The following is a 15410-nucleotide window of genomic DNA, read 5'->3' as shown; positions in this document are numbered from 1 at the left end:
GGTCGGGTCGGGCTTCTTGTAACGACACATTAATGGTGGGCCCCTTCGGCTCGGGATGAGGGGCCGGCCTTTTTGTCTACCGTGGGTCCTCCAGCGGTGGCTCGACCCTGGTCCTCTTGTGTAGCGAAACGGCGGTTAGATAGCACCGCCTGGACTCTCGGGGGCTTCCGATGACTTCTCCGACCCCTGCGTGAGTCGGGAACTTAATGGTTTGGTAGTAGGTCGAGACGACGGCTCTGACTTTATTGAGGGTCGGCTGTCCCATTATGGCATTGTAGGCCGTAGGAAGGTCAACCACCAAAAAGGTGGTCATCACCGTTTTCGACCTTGGCGGGATCCCCAGGGTTAAAGGCAAAGTGATAGCCCCCAAAGGTGATATTGAATCTCCCGTGAACCCGGTGAGCGTTGTACCCATTGGGCGCATGCTTTCCTTGGCTAAGCCGAGCTTCTGGAAGGCGTCAAAGTAGAGTATGTCGGCTGAACTTCCCGTGTCGACCATGATCCTCTTCACCTGCGCGTTGGCCACCTTTGCTGATATTACGAGGGCGTCGTCGTGCTCGGGCTGCCTGGAGGCCCCGGTCGGGAAGGTGATTTCGGGCTCGGGCCCGTGCCCAGGGGTCACATCAGGAGCGGCTCGGGCGTACGCCTTCCTCCCTAACATGGAGCCCCCTCCTGATGCGGGGCCGCCAGCGATTACATCAATGTGTCTCTCGATGGGGTCCTCGAGGTGAGGTGATGGCTCCCTGTTTGGCAGAAGGTAGCGGCCGAGATGCCCTCGGCGGATGAGCTCCTCGATCTGCCTTTTTAGCTCACGACACTGCTCGGTGTCGTGCCCATGATGCCGATGGAATCGGCAGTATTTTGAGCGGTGTGCGAGTTCTCGTGGGCTCCTCATCGGGTGGGGCTCCTTGAGTAGTCCTTTCCCTTTCTCGTGGAGAAATATTTCCGTCCGTGAGGAATTCAAGGCGGGGGAAGGAGGTCTTGGGTCGGACCTATCCAGCTTGCGTCGGGAGGCGGTGGGCTGCTGTTGTCGGGGCGGCTCCGTTTTGACTTTTTTGTTCTCTTCCCGCTTTCCAGCCATCCATGTCTCCGCAGTGATAAACTGGCCAGCACGTTGAATCATTTCGGGGATCGCAGCAGGGGGTCGCTCCACGAGAGACCAGAAGAACCGGGAGGGCTGCAGGCCTGTCATGAACGCTTGCATCAGTAGAGAGGGGTGAGCATCCGATAGTCCGCGGATTTGTGTCATAAAGCGGTTCACAAAAAGGGAGAGAGGCTCGTCCTCCCCTTGATTGAGTCCGAGGAGCAATGCTACGGATGGTTTTGGTCGAGCGTAAGCTAGGAAGCTAAGCTCGAAGTCTTTGGCAAGTTGGTCGAAGGAGGCGATGGTCCCGACCCTCAGGCCGCCATACCATGCGCGGGCCGGACCCCGCAGGGTTGTCGGGAACGCCCTGCACATTAAAGCGTCGGAAGTCCCGTATAGCACCATCTGGGCGCGAAAAGCGGCCACATGGTCTGCTGGGTCGGCGGCGCCGTCATACGCGTCCAGCGAGGGGAGGCGGAAATGTGATGGGATCGCCTGGTCTTGGATCTCAGGGGTGAACGGGGATCCTTGCTGCCCGTCCGTCCCGAGCTCTCCTTTCGACTTACGGACTTCCTGTTGTACCTCGTCGAGTCTTTGACTGACGAGGCGTAGCTGGGCTCGTAGGGCATTCGTGGAGTCGGCAGACGGAGCCTCGCGCCCGGGGCGGCTCGCCGTGTCTTCTGCCTCCCGGCTCCCGGGCCGAGTCATCGGGTTCGGAGGCGAGCCAGGGAGCCCGGAGAGGGGTATGTGAGCGCGGTCGTGGGTTTCCTGCTGCGAGACAATCGGGATGATGGTCTGCACCATGCTCCTCAGGGCTCGGACTTGATGAGCGAGGTCGTGAAAGGCCTCGGGAGACACCGGTGATGGGCCAGCGGGTGCGCCGCCGGGAGGTGATAAGCCTGGGTCATTGAACATTTGTCAGTATCGTTCTGACGCCGCTGCAGGGCGCTCGTCACGAGTTTCATTGTGCGGGGGGTGTTCCCCCTGGGTGGGGAGCCCAACAGCTGGGGGCTCGCCAAAGTGGATTCAATGATCGCTTGCCATTCGAAGGCCCTCCTTCTAGCGCCAATCTGTTACGGCAAGTAACTTTTTTTGCCGTTACCTCGGGGTCGGTACGGCTAGTTCGAGGGTCTGAGCGGCCAGGATCAGGTGAAGCTCCTCGCGGGATCCCCGGGGTGACCGACCACGGGGTATCGGGCTGGAGTGCTGCGCGTCGCCGGGTCGGGTCGGCTTTAGCCGAGTACCTGCACACTGGTCGGGTCGGTGATTTGGCCCGACCCCTCCGATGATCAAGTTAGAAGCGAAGAGGGGAATCTTAGATGGAATCGTGAGTTTTTCCGCTTACCCTGCCTGCTTGGAGCCCGAGGGTGTTTATAGGTGAGCTCGATGTTACCTGACGCACCATCTTGCCGGGGCAGGGCCTTACACCTGATCGCGTCCGTTGTCGTTGTGGGCATCGCGCGGTAAGGCCGAGTTGCCGCAGGGTATGGCAAGCCTTGGTCGACGCCTTCCCCTGCCCTGTCCGGTCGTGCGGGGTCAGCATGATGAGGTCGTGCGGGTATGGTCGGTGAGGGTGCGCGTTACGCCGGTATTAATGCTCGTCTCTTGGTGCGGTGTGCCGTTTGGGGGCAGCTGATATGGGGCAATGTTACGTCAAATCCGGTGCGTCATGTCTTGTTTGTTTTTACCCCTATCACAAATCACATCAAATCATTTTCAGGGGAGAAAAATGGTATCCTTCTCGCTTCCGGTGCCGTTGATTCGTTGGAATTGATGTTGGAATTGAAAATTCAGTAAAATCACAATCGAATTGACTCATTTTTTTAGTTTCATGTTCGGTTGGTATTGCCTAAGATCAGAACAAAAATGATCAAGCTTATGTCATGTTTCGTTTATAAGCTATAAATCAGAATCGACTATAATGTTTACCATAATAATTAGATGTTGGTTACATGAATAATTTATTATCATTAAATAATATAATATATAATCAAATATATATATATTTTTTTATTATATGTTTCCCGTGGATTAGTCCATGAGAAATGGTTTGATAAGGGTTGTGATCGAAGACTAGAATCCATCTATGAACACGTTTTCTCTTATGAATAATATATATATATATATATATATATATATATATATATATATATATATATATATATATATATATTATAGAGAAAAAATCACTAGAAAATATTTCAGCATACAAATTGAATGAAGAAAAAGAGAATAAATCAAAATGCAAATAAAAGTTAGGAGCTTAATTGATAAGAAGGCTTAAGAGAGGCTAGCATCGAGTCAAGTCTTCGATGGATTCTAGATTTCAATCACAACTTTTATCAAACCATTTCCCATGGACTAGTCCACCGGAAACATATAATATAAAATTAAAATATAAAATAATATAATATATATTGATTCTATCCTTTGATCAGTTCAGATAAGAAGTCTTAGGATGGATTCTATCCATGGACTCGTACATGGGAGACATATAATAACAAATTCAAGTATAAGATAACATATAATAAAAAAAATTATATATATATATATATATATATATATATATATATTCAAATATAAATAAATATACTCACTCCATATGATCGATCGTCTGTAGCTTACCATCCTCCACGATGGACTCCACTCGCAGTGAATGCATGCGAACGAAAGTTTGGAGACAAGTCTTTTAGATGGCAGTCTTCGCTCAAGCCTTCCGTATTTGTCCATGGTGACAAAGTCTTTGCGCAAAGTCTTCTTAGTTGTCGATAATGACCAACTCACATCAAATCATTTTCAAGGAAAGAAAATGCCTCGTAATTTTAATACTTTCCACACGGTGGCTAGAAATTGTTTGTTGCTGGGTATCTTCCTCGCCTTACACTATTCTTCCTCCGAGGCAGCTTCTCCGAGCCGCCATCCTCTGCTTCACCGTTCGGTGTACAATTAGACGTGGGTACCAAACCAGCGGTGACATCAACCTAAGAATATGGCCCGACTGCCCCTCAAAATATCTGCCTCATCCCCTCCCGTCTCCGTCTTAGTCCTCCCCCTCCATCTATAGTTTCATCGTCTTCCATCATCGATCAGCGACGCATCGAGAGATGCATCATCCGTGGCCTCCCCCATCCTTCCGTCTTCTGCTTCCCTTCCTCCTTTCCCTCTTCCTCTCTTCCTTACCACCTTCCTTCTCCGACGACGACTACCTCCCGCCATACGAGGCATGCGCCCCGAGGCCATTACCCTGCGGAGGCCGCAACATCAGCTTCTCCTACCCATTCCGCCAAGCAGAAAGTCATCGTGAGTGTGGCTATCCGGATGCTGAACTCAGCTGCAACACCACCGACGACACCTTGACGATTCACATCGGCAAAAAGCAGTACCGAGTGAAGGATAACAACATCGACTACGCCAACAACCTAGTCACCGTCGTTGATCGAGATTTTGTTGACAATCCCTGCCCCCGGCCATCTGAGAATACCACTCTGGGTTTAGCGCCCTTCCAGTACACCGGTGACGACCTCAACGCCACCTTCTTCATCGATTGCCCCAGCCTTCCCCCACCGTTTTTTAGCATCGGTTGCCCCAAAGGTGGCGCTGCCGGACCGTCGTCATACTATTGGCCGGGAAATAGTACCTTGCCTGACGAGGTGTACACGTGTAGAACATCGTTTGTGCAAGTTCCCATGAATCCGACGGCTATCGAACAGTGGATACACGGAGAAACGAATTTTGCCGGAGCACTGCAGGAGGGATTCACCTTGAGCTGGCCAGCGGAGATCGGGGAGTGGTGCAGCGCTTGCAACGGGTCCGGCGGGACGTGTGGGTATGAATCCTCTATGCCGACCTGTTTCTGCTCCGATGGCTCCGCTACAGATGGTTCGTGCGACAAAAAGGAGAACCGGGAGTGGTGCAGCGATTGCAACGGGTCCGGCGGGGTGTGTGGGTACAACTTCCCAAAGCCGACCTGTATCTGCTCCGATCGCTCCCATACAGATGGTTCGTGCGACAAAGGTAAGCTTCTCCTCATCTTGCTCAATAACATCGCTTGATCTCTCTAATCGTTGCCATGAAATCATTGTTCCAATTAATTCTACATTTGAATTTCGTGGCCAAGTTAATTATCTTGTGCAGTCAAAGGTATAACAACAGGTCATGATGTTGACCAGGCGAAGATAGTTAGGGAGAAAAGATGGCGTGTTTCACCCGTAAAGTGGAACGACCCCTCCAGCTTAGAACTTTCTACGGTAGCCAGCCCTTGCGAAACACATCTCTGTTCCACGACCAAATAGTTGCGATGCCACTATTTGCATCCTTATCCCCATTTGCCGACGGCCATATTCCAACGCGGCCCCTCCTTTGTCGGACGCAACCACTGCAGTCGGCTACCCTCCACCGACTACAAAATTTCCAATCTTATCTTCTACCTCCTATGTGTTAAAAACTTGTGTATCTTTTTCCCCAAACACCCCTTTTTGATGGGATTCTATCCCCATATACATCATCTTTCTATATTCTTATTTGTATGAATATTAAACATAATTTTTTAAACTAAATGAATCCTACAACCTCTCATGGAAGACTCGTTAGTGATGCCGGCAGAAGAAGTCTTGTTCGGGGGGCCACTAAATTTAGATGGCTGCTTGGAATGCCGACTTGACTTAGCTCGCGGTTGAAGAACGCGGCAGAGAGAGGGAGATGTGGTTATTTAATCCTTCTTATATTTATTCGACGATGCATTGTTTGATTTTGCGAGTTCTTCGCGGATTAAATGATTATAGCAGCTCTTTATTTTTGACTTGCTATAAGATATTTTATTGTGTATATATGAATGCCGTCTGATAAAAAGAAATTGTTTTTGTTTTAAGCTCTGCACTGACTCTGTTCTCGGTCGTTGCTGTTTCGCAGGATCTCGCACCAAGAAGATTGTAATTGGTGAGAAACTTACTCCTCTAAACCACCCAATCTCCTGACTCGTCTCCAATTCTTTCTGGCTTAATTAATGTCATGCACTTGCTGAAATCATAAAAGACGCGAAAGCAAGAATTAGTATTTTTCTCAGCTTCCGTCTATACTCTGTTGTTCCATGAATCTATTTGAGGGATGATCAATGCCATGAGCAGGTGTTTCGGTCGGCGTGGGAGGCTTGTTGGTCATAGTAACCATCCTCGGTCTTTTCCTTTTTCGTCGCAAGAAGAGAAACCGGCTCTCTCCGGTTCTGCTGTCTCGAAGAGCCTCATCTGAGCCAATCAGCTCCAAGAAAGATCCTGAATTGGGCAATGAACACTACGGCACCCAAGTTTTCGAGTACGAGGAGCTCCACGAGGCCACCGATGGCTTCAACGCCTCCAATGAAGTTGGTGATGGCGGCTTTGGCACTGTCTACAAAGGTACTCTCCCAGCTAGCTTCCTACCAGATTAAGCTGAGTCTTGCTCCGACTGCTAACTACTCTTCTTTCGATGTCTCCCTGCAGGGAAGCTCCGGGATGGTCGCACCGTGGCCATCAAGCGATTGTACGAGAACAACTTCAGGCGTGTCGAGCAGTTCATGACTGAAGTCCACATCCTTTCTTCCCTCCGACACCACAACCTTGTCAGCCTATATGGATGCACCTCCCGCCACAGCCGCGAGCTCCTCCTCGTGTTCGAGTTTGTGCCGAATGGGACGGTGGCGGACCACCTCCATGGCCCCCGTGCGTGCGAAGAAGGGCTCCCGTGGCCTGTGAGGATGAGCATCGCAATCGAGACCGCCCAGGCGCTCAGTTACCTCCACGCCGTCACGCCCCCGATCGTACACCGGGATGTCAAAACCAACAACATCTTGCTCGACCGCAGCTTCCGTGTCAAAGTCGCCGACTTTGGATTATCCAGGCTCTTTCCGCTCAACGTCACGCATGTCTCCACGGTTCCACAAGGCACGCCCGGGTACGTCGACCCTGAATACCACCAGTGTTACCAGCTCACGGACAAGAGCGATGTCTACAGCTTTGGGGTGGTGTTGGTGGAGCTCATAGCCTCGAAGCCGGCCGTCGACATCACTAGGCATCGGCATGAGATTAATCTGGCTAAAATGGCCGTCAACAAGATCCAGAACGAGGAGTTGGATCAGTTGGTCGATCCAAGACTCTGGCGGCAGTCCAACAGCGAGGTAATTTGGATGATCAGACAGGTGGCTGAAGTGGCATTCGGGTGCTTGCAAGAAGAGAGGGACATGAGGCCTACGATGAAAGAGGTTCTGGAGGCACTGAGAGGGATAGAGGGCAAGGGGAGCAACAGGAAGAAGGGTGCGGAAGCTGATGATGCCGTGGCCAAGGATGATGACTGCTCCTTGCTGGGGGAAAGGCCGCCACATTCACCAGATACTGTCAATGCCGAATGGGAAAGCAGGCTAACGACACCAAACGCTAGTGTTTGAGGAAGACGTCCTCTGCTACTTTTCTGATGATTCTGTGTAAGCCACTTGCATTGAGTTCTTAATGAGAGCGATAATAATCTTGGGAGATTGACGACTCTCATAATTTTTCGAGTGCCCTGAAGAGTTCTACCGTAGATTGATGTTTGACTTTCGATCTCCTGTTGGAGAGGAAAGGTTTCTTTTCTTTGCTTTAATGTTTCAGACTATAAAAATGGGAAGACCGACCGAATCAGTATTTTTATCTTCTTCTTTATTTTTTGCTATATTAAAAGATTGATGTGAATTGAATAAATTTTATGGTATTACATTTCATAAATGAACTGTGTTACATTAGGCTATACAATTAGTAGGAAAATGTATCGAATTCAACTTTAAAAATTACCTAAAAAATCAATTGGAATCAATTACGAACGATGTCTGTCTATTTTGGTGGATTGCCCAAATCGTATAATAAGAATGTAGCAGTTTGGTTCATTTCCCTTTTCCAAAATAGGATTCCTTACTTCCACCACCAAATCTACTCCGGGCGACGAGTGTCCGACAAGCGTACCATTTCCCCAAAACCTCGGCGTTCCCTCGCACGTCACCGCGACCGACGCGGATTCTTCTTCCCACACAAAGTCCTCATCGCATCGCCTCAGCCTCAGCGAACCCCATTCCCAACATCGTGTGCGGCGTTCATGTCTCCATCACGAGCCCCGTCCACATGTCGATCATCTTTGATCTGATCGGGCTCCAGAGACGACGTGTGGATGTACAATCGTACCCTCACGAATCTAAAAGCCCAGATGGATGGTCAAGTTTTTCGGAAGGATATGGTCGGTCCGCACACGAACAATTCGACCCTTTTTCCTGCCACGTACGTACGCGACAACGCGTCAGCCAAGCGTCCGTATCCCCGAAGGACTCCGCTGAACCCCGGCTCCTATCGCGCATCATTATATGGTGGTGTAACCCAATTCCAATTCCCTAGGCATCGCACAGAAACCATGTCGAACGCCCAGACCTCATCGTCGACTTCGCCCTCCGCATCGCTCTTCGCCAGGCTGAACACCACGGACGACCTGCAGAAGGTCTTCGACCGCTACGATGCCAACGGCGATGGCAAGATCTCCGCATCCGAGCTCGCCGGCGTCCTCCGCGCTCTCGGGGCCGACGCCTCCCCCGCGGAGGTCCGCGACATGATCGCCGAGATGGACGCCGACGGCGACGGATTCGTCGACCTCCACGAGTTCGCAGACTTTCACCGCCGCAGGGTCGACGACGCCGCCGCCGAGAGAGCGTTGAGGGAGGCGTTCGACGTGTACGACCTGGACGGCAACGGGCTGATCTCGGCGGAGGAGCTCCATCGGGTTATGAACCGCCTCGGGGAGAAGTGCTCCGTCAAGGACTGCTCCCGGATGATCCGGCCCGTGGATGCCGACGGCGATGGCAACGTCAACTTCGAGGAGTTCAAGAAGATGATGGCCAACGGCGTCGGCGTCGGCCGCGAATCCTCCGCGTCCGATCCCAATGGCCCGTCAAGTTCCGCCGTCTGATCCGTCGCCTACTGCGGCCGGACTAACGACTTCTGAGACTGTGTTGGGGGTTAGGGTTTGTAAAAGATTTGTTAGGGTTTAGTATTTTTTGATTTCAATCGCGTAGGAATTGTTGCATTCTATCCTTCGTCTTGTGGTCTCTCCGTATCACAGTCATGCTAGTAGTTTGTTTTATTTGAATTTTATGGAGGAATTTTTCTTTGTCATTGATGAGACTCTTTTCACCGATCTCAAAGGTGACAGAGAGGAGAATGATAGCATCGAGACGCAGACACTCGTGGGATAAATTGCTTGGGATCTAAAATTAATAATATTTTTCTTTTATTAGCTGAATAGCTCAAAAGATGACGAAGATTAAACAACTCTATCAACTCGGGAGAGGAAAAAATAAGGAGTATCAGAATATATACCCAATCCATAAACATCAAAGATTTCTTAAGGTGAAAGCATGCGAGTCGAAGAATGACTTCGCCGCCACGGATATGATCTATGGAACAATGGTAAATGATACGCGAAGAAGAAAGCAAGAAATGCATGGGAATGGGTGGAAACGACAGAAGTCGGTTCACTTTGCGGCCATTAATAGATAAAATAAGGAGCACGGGCCAGTCCGATTACCTTTGCCCGATGTCTCGAATGCCGCGACTTCGGTGGCGGAGATATGGGGAAGGGTTGTTGGCTTTCTTGATCTTGATTCCGGGGGAAGCAAATCATGACGACGTCCTCGCCGTGTCTTTGTTCTTCGAGGGAGGAGTTGACCGACGCAGAAAAAGATGGCGCTCGTCCCGGCGAATCGACCTTCCAATTAACGCGGCCTCCGCACTTGTCCTACCACCGCCATCCTCGAGGCGGTGCTTCCGTGAAGTCGGTCGCTGCGACCATGGGGATGTCGAAGAGGAATGGTCTCCAGGGGGGCAGGAATCGGTGTCCCGGTCGACTCATTCGATGCCCTATTCACTGCCTCAGCCCCCCTAAAACCGTTTTAAAGTTGTGTTTAGATCCGACCTGTTAGCGGGTCTGTATACTCGACCCATAATTCCGCCGGTCAAATTAAACGGGTCGGATCATTTCATTCGATGGTTACGGATCGAGATCGACATGCCCAGCTGACATGAGCTGATCCGCTCTTCTGTTTGGATCTAACTAAATACACAATTAAAAGAAACACTCTTAACTATCTCTTTTAAGCTTGATGAAGATAATAATTATGATAAGACTCGCATGATCTCAGCTGGCCCAGATGACGCCCCATGGGCTGACAGTGCCTGGTTAATACGGACCGGAACATCTACCAAGGCATATTAACACTCCCCTCCGACTCGATCCCTCACGCCACGCCAACGGTGATGTCAAAGGCCACCAGGGGTACGATCCTGCTCCCTACGGATAGACACACCAGGTAACAGTAACTCTCACTATAAAAACCCTCGCACCTCGAAAAAGTGAGAGGAGAAAAAAAAAACACTCCCCTACTGTTCTTCACTAACTTGATCGTCGGAGGGGTCGGGTCGAGCCTCCTGATCCGACCTGTGTGCAGGGACGAAGACGGGACACCTCCCATCGTGTGCCCAGGCGAAGAGTCCCCTCCCAGAGAAAACGGTTGACCTGTCGTGATCGGACCACCGCGGTCGGCCACCTCAGCAGTCTCAAAGGTCGTTCCAGGAAGATCCTCAATCATTCGGATCCGAACCCAACCGCGTCGGCCTCGAGGCCTCGACTTAAGGTTATTTACAACTTCTCCTCTTTCTCGTTTAGTCAACAACCACACCACCGACGTTCCACTTCCATACATTTGATGGGAACATCGAGTTCCTACTCCTCGTTCAACTCAGTTCTTCAATTATTGCCTCCAAAACCAGCTTGGTTTCATGGGCCAACTGGTATGTGATAAGAAACTTGTCCAGATCCTCTGCAGAATCCTTTCCGGCTTTACTCAGTAACAGAAGAATCATCGGCGTCGGATGATGCAAAAACGTCCAAATATATGCTTTATAGGTAGTTCTGTTAGTGTTGTGAAGAAGAAGAAGAAGATGATGATTGGTGATGCTCACCCATTTAATCTGCAAGCAAGATGGGAGTCAACGAAGTGCTCAGCGCTGCGAAGGCTGAGGCACTGAGCCAGACGCTCGTGCCAGCCGGAGTAAGAGATGAGGGCAATAAACAGAGAACCAAAACATTGCAACACAGATGGAGTCAGATATCAAGAAAGGAAACGAGGAAACTGAAAGATCTGCACCACTTATATCTAGTAGGCAAAAAGAAAGAAGAAATAATATTAAGATTGCGCCAACAAAATAATAATGTCGCACTCTCGTGTCTTCATGCATCCACAACTACTGTTCGTGATTTTTTGTCTCAAAAAAATATTTAAGTCACCAATTCTACAATCTCTGGGTGTCAAATTAGGGAGGGAGGCAACCCAATTATCGTACAACAACATTAGAAGATGGACATCACAATGCTAAGTTAACACATCAAGTCTTCAGCAACTCCACTCACCTGATGAGTCAATCCGTAGCCAGAGCGAAACAGCAGACGATCATTGGACCTGCATCAACCTGGCTTTTTGAATTCCTGCTCAGGATCTCGAAGAGTTCCAAACATCCAATCCATCCATTTCGTGTAGTGCCCGTAGTTGTGTCGGTACGTAGTGTGGTGGATCGTATGGTAGCCTGCACCCATAACTGGCCAAATCTTGCCATGGATGCACCCGTGGACGTATGCAGTCCAGACAACCTCACAGAACATGAGAAGTATGAGAGTCGTGAAATGGGTTGGGACAAGGAAGAGGGCTATCACATGTGGCATAGCTTGTAGTATTCCGTCCAATGGATGGAACGCCAATCCTGAAAGAGAGACAAATCAACTTTTACCAATTTCATACTAGAGAGATGAACATTATTGTGAAGTCTGCAAGTGGTACAGATTGAAGACCTTCAAAATTAGCACGAGGTCAAATTGTAGGTTACAAATGAGCAAGAGTTAATAATTCCAAGATTCCTCATAGGTTTATTACTAAATTACCAAAGATTCATGTAATCCAACTAAATTAAGTTTGTAGCATTACATCATGGTGCCTTATAAATGTTTCTAATTTTTTTCACGAAAACAAGATCTAGAAAGTATACACAAATAAGGTGTAAATTCACAAGGCAGATTGAAGTAGTCAACATCGATGCTCCTTTTATCCTGAATATAATCAAATTAAAGTTGGACATCTATCATAATTTAATTAATATTTGACAAGTTTATAATTAGTTTTCCTCTGCAGTGCAACATAATACAAAAAGAACTTTTGGCAGAACTTCCATGACAAGAGAGATGCATGTCTAGTTAAAATTGACGACAATAACAAAAGCGAGCAGGCAGTAGAGAAACTCACCAGCAAAAGGAGAAAGCATATTCTGCTTATTGTAGATATGATGTGTTGCATGAAGATACTTGTATAGAGGTTTTAATTCATGCAATTCTCTGTGCATCCAGTATATACCAAACTCGACGATGACCAGATATATCATCAGGTACACAAAATAAGCTGGCCAACCAACTTCTCCGACACTAGCAAAACACCTCGTCCATCCATTTTCAGCCATGTATTCTAAAAGTGTTGGGAGAACACAGAACCAAGGCATAGCTTTCATTGCAACTATTATCTGTAGATACATGGCTCTGTTCGAAGGTATAGAATCTGCAAGCAAAGAAAGTTAGAAGGGGATTAGAAAACGGCACAGTTCTTCATATCGACAGAGGCACTCCTCTATCACTGCCATGAAACAAAAACACACGTAAACTTTAATAACATGAAGATTAAATACTATAACTGTGAAACCGATATAGTACACATCCGTACTCAAATTCAAAAGTTGATCTAACATAAGAAAAGATCAGCAAGAGTTTCATATTTTGTCTAGCATAGCTTGAACTCGGGTCAAACACAAATTATTTTAAAATGCTAATGATGAACATCTAATGGCAAAGAGAAAGTACCACAAACCTCCCTCAGTAGGTGAAGGCATCATCCAGTGTAATCAAACATTTTTGGTAATCTCTTTCGTAACAAGTTGATTATGTCAACATATTGATTCCAATGACAGAAAACTCAAGAAAATGCTGGATGTGCACCAATTATAAACTTCTTTTGGACCTCATTCTTATAAATTAAAAAGACCCAACAAGTCAGAGATACTGTAGGAGGGTTGCAGACTTTTACGTTGCTTCCAGCTAGTGGAAACATTACCAATATCAAAATGCTGTATGACACGTTTGACGGACGACTATATCGTAATGAGAAAGAATTGAAAATTGCTTTCTCTCTCTTTAATGACCATTGTTTTTAAGTACAGCCTCACAAGTGACAAAACGTCCATGTTTGAAAAAGAAATTTTCCAAACAAAGAAGTAGCCACACTGTCATCCAACCAAATAAAATAAGATGCCATTTTCAGATAATCGCTAGAAATTTCTTGGACGATATGCCCTTGTATCCATCACTTCCTTTTACTTATCTTTTTAGTTTTAGAACAAAAGGCAAAACCAGGATCAATCACTATCATATAATAGGGCTGAAGAATGTAGCATATTAAGCAAAACCAGTTCTTCTGACATCACAAGTTTCCATGATCTCATTTAATCCAAATCGCTTTAAGAATGGTCAGGCCTAGCATTCTTTCCAGCCACCTGAGGTGAATAAAAATTCAAGAGCTGAAATCTCTTATATTTTCATGCCTGATGTTACTTTCAAACACATGAAATCCGTGAGATCAGATTAGTTGTAACACATAGGTGCCACTAAAACAGCACCCTCAGAGGTACATTATGTACGCAAATGGTTTCTTGGGACCAGCCAACTCATTTCTTTGTGCAACATGCCCACGCAGAATGATATGATGAGCATTACCAAAAAACACCAAAGCCCATCCAAGAAAAACCTTCATTTCATCGTCAAGAGCAAAAAAGAAGAGTCCGTGAGTTACCTAAGCCGCTAAAAAGCAGGGGGAAAATTTCATTGTTGATAAAGGGCAAAAAAACAAAGACAAAATCACAAATCGGGATTTCATAGAAAATGAAAATAGAGCAATCAACGAGCAGAAATGGGTCCAGACAGTGATGGAAGAATAAAGAGAGAGTATGGCATCATAGCCATCACATCTAACAGTACAAACATGAAACGCCCGGTGGAAGAACATGGGGACAGAAAGACATACCCAACCAAGAACCGAATTTTTATATAAGATCACAGACCAGACATTACCAAAAGCAACAACGACGGTGATGAACTCGACCTCGACTTAATCCATGAAGAAATTGACAGAAAAACGAAGGGAGAAATTAAAAAAGATGAGATCGGAGAGTGGGAAACCCTTGGGGACGTATACGTTGCGCTTCAAGTAGTAAATGTAGAAGCACCAGGGAAAACCAGAAACCAAATAGAGAGCCGTGCCACCGATGTAATTGCGCAGCCAGGACTGGAGTGGCCGCGGGAGGCGCTTCCAGGCGCCGCCTGGTACGACCGCGTCGAGCACGATCCCATTGTACCAGTCCGTCTCCTCCACGATCTGGCGGAGGTGATCCGCCCCGCTCGTCCCCATCCTCACGCCGATGACAGTATCCCGATTCGGGAGGCTGATGAGAAAGGTCACCGATGAGAACTGTCCCTGCAACCGACAACTACCACTACTGATGAGGCTTCATAGTTTGTACGGGGCTCTCGCGGATTTTGTACTCTCACACCGCTCCACGGATTCAAACCCGCATTAGCTACCGAGGGATTCACATCCGACGGTGGAGCTTAATGGATGCTTTTGGAATCCACATCCGGGAGAGTTGGGCTCGGATTCGACACAAATGAACGGACCCACCGCAACCGCCTGGACTCGGGTCACTGCGCTGCGGCGTTTGGTGAGGGTGACCGACCTGCTCTGGTGACCGACCGGTGGCGGGACTCCAGATACTTTGGGGAATATTTGTTTTCCTAGTCCAATGGCAAGTGAGCCATTGTCGTTGCATTCTAATAGAAGGCGGTGGTGATGGACCCCATTCCTAAGAGATCGCGGTAGGTGACCGTAGCTAGCCACGTGATCGTTGGTGTCCAATGGGTACGTTTCGCCGAGTAGAGAAGGTTATTACCCTTGCGACTTGTAGAGTGGGATTCGGATGGTTTAGCGTCGGACTCTGCCTAGTGCACCAATCTTATAGCAGGGAGCAGAGCACCGTGCGCCATGATTCGGGTATGGATCGAGCTCCTGTCAACGGTGATTAACCATGGATCATAAACAAAAATAATAATCAAAATATGATATTTATTTTAATTTTATCGCAAGCTGTGCCTGTTTACGAGGAAATAAGTTTCTGCTGCAATTGGCAAACAGATCATT

At 48.0% G+C, this 15410-nt stretch overlaps 4 protein-coding genes across 4 annotated transcripts; 2 read left to right on the top strand and 2 right to left on the bottom strand.

Annotated features, from left to right (window-relative positions):
- Nucleotides 1-76: 76 nt before the first annotated feature.
- On the bottom strand, nucleotides 77-1999 carry LOC135613814 (uncharacterized). The gene has a single exon (XM_065110841.1). The coding sequence runs from the start codon at nucleotides 1997-1999 to the stop codon at nucleotides 77-79; it is 1923 nt and encodes a 640-aa protein (XP_064966913.1).
- A 1971-nt stretch (nucleotides 2000-3970) lies between these two features.
- LOC135614619 (LEAF RUST 10 DISEASE-RESISTANCE LOCUS RECEPTOR-LIKE PROTEIN KINASE-like 1.2) lies at nucleotides 3971-7740 on the top strand. Its single transcript, XM_065112153.1, has 4 exons — nucleotides 3971-5098; nucleotides 5993-6019; nucleotides 6208-6474; nucleotides 6559-7740. The coding sequence occupies exons 1-4, from the start codon at nucleotides 4189-4191 to the stop codon at nucleotides 7497-7499; spliced, it is 2145 nt and encodes a 714-aa protein (XP_064968225.1). The 5' UTR covers nucleotides 3971-4188; the 3' UTR covers nucleotides 7500-7740.
- Nucleotides 7741-8412: 672 nt separating this feature from the next.
- On the top strand, nucleotides 8413-9222 carry LOC103987408 (probable calcium-binding protein CML18). The gene has a single exon (XM_009405702.3). The coding sequence runs from the start codon at nucleotides 8489-8491 to the stop codon at nucleotides 9035-9037; it is 549 nt and encodes a 182-aa protein (XP_009403977.2). The 5' UTR covers nucleotides 8413-8488; the 3' UTR covers nucleotides 9038-9222.
- Nucleotides 9223-11332: 2110 nt separating this feature from the next.
- Nucleotides 11333-14704, bottom strand: LOC103987407 (delta(7)-sterol-C5(6)-desaturase-like). The gene is made up of 3 exons (XM_009405701.3): nucleotides 14396-14704; nucleotides 12420-12725; nucleotides 11333-11883 (listed from the first exon to the last, which is right to left on the bottom strand). The coding sequence occupies exons 1-3, from the start codon at nucleotides 14622-14624 to the stop codon at nucleotides 11591-11593; spliced, it is 828 nt and encodes a 275-aa protein (XP_009403976.2). The 5' UTR covers nucleotides 14625-14704; the 3' UTR covers nucleotides 11333-11590.
- Between the last annotated feature and the right edge of the window lie 706 nt (nucleotides 14705-15410).

Source organism: Musa acuminata, chromosome BXJ2-6 (genome assembly GCF_036884655.1).
Source record: "Musa acuminata AAA Group cultivar baxijiao chromosome BXJ2-6, Cavendish_Baxijiao_AAA, whole genome shotgun sequence".
Taxonomy (NCBI): Eukaryota; Viridiplantae; Streptophyta; class Magnoliopsida; order Zingiberales; family Musaceae; genus Musa; species Musa acuminata.
Note: the sequence above shows the minus strand (reverse complement) of the source record. Positions and strands in the feature narration are given on the sequence as shown.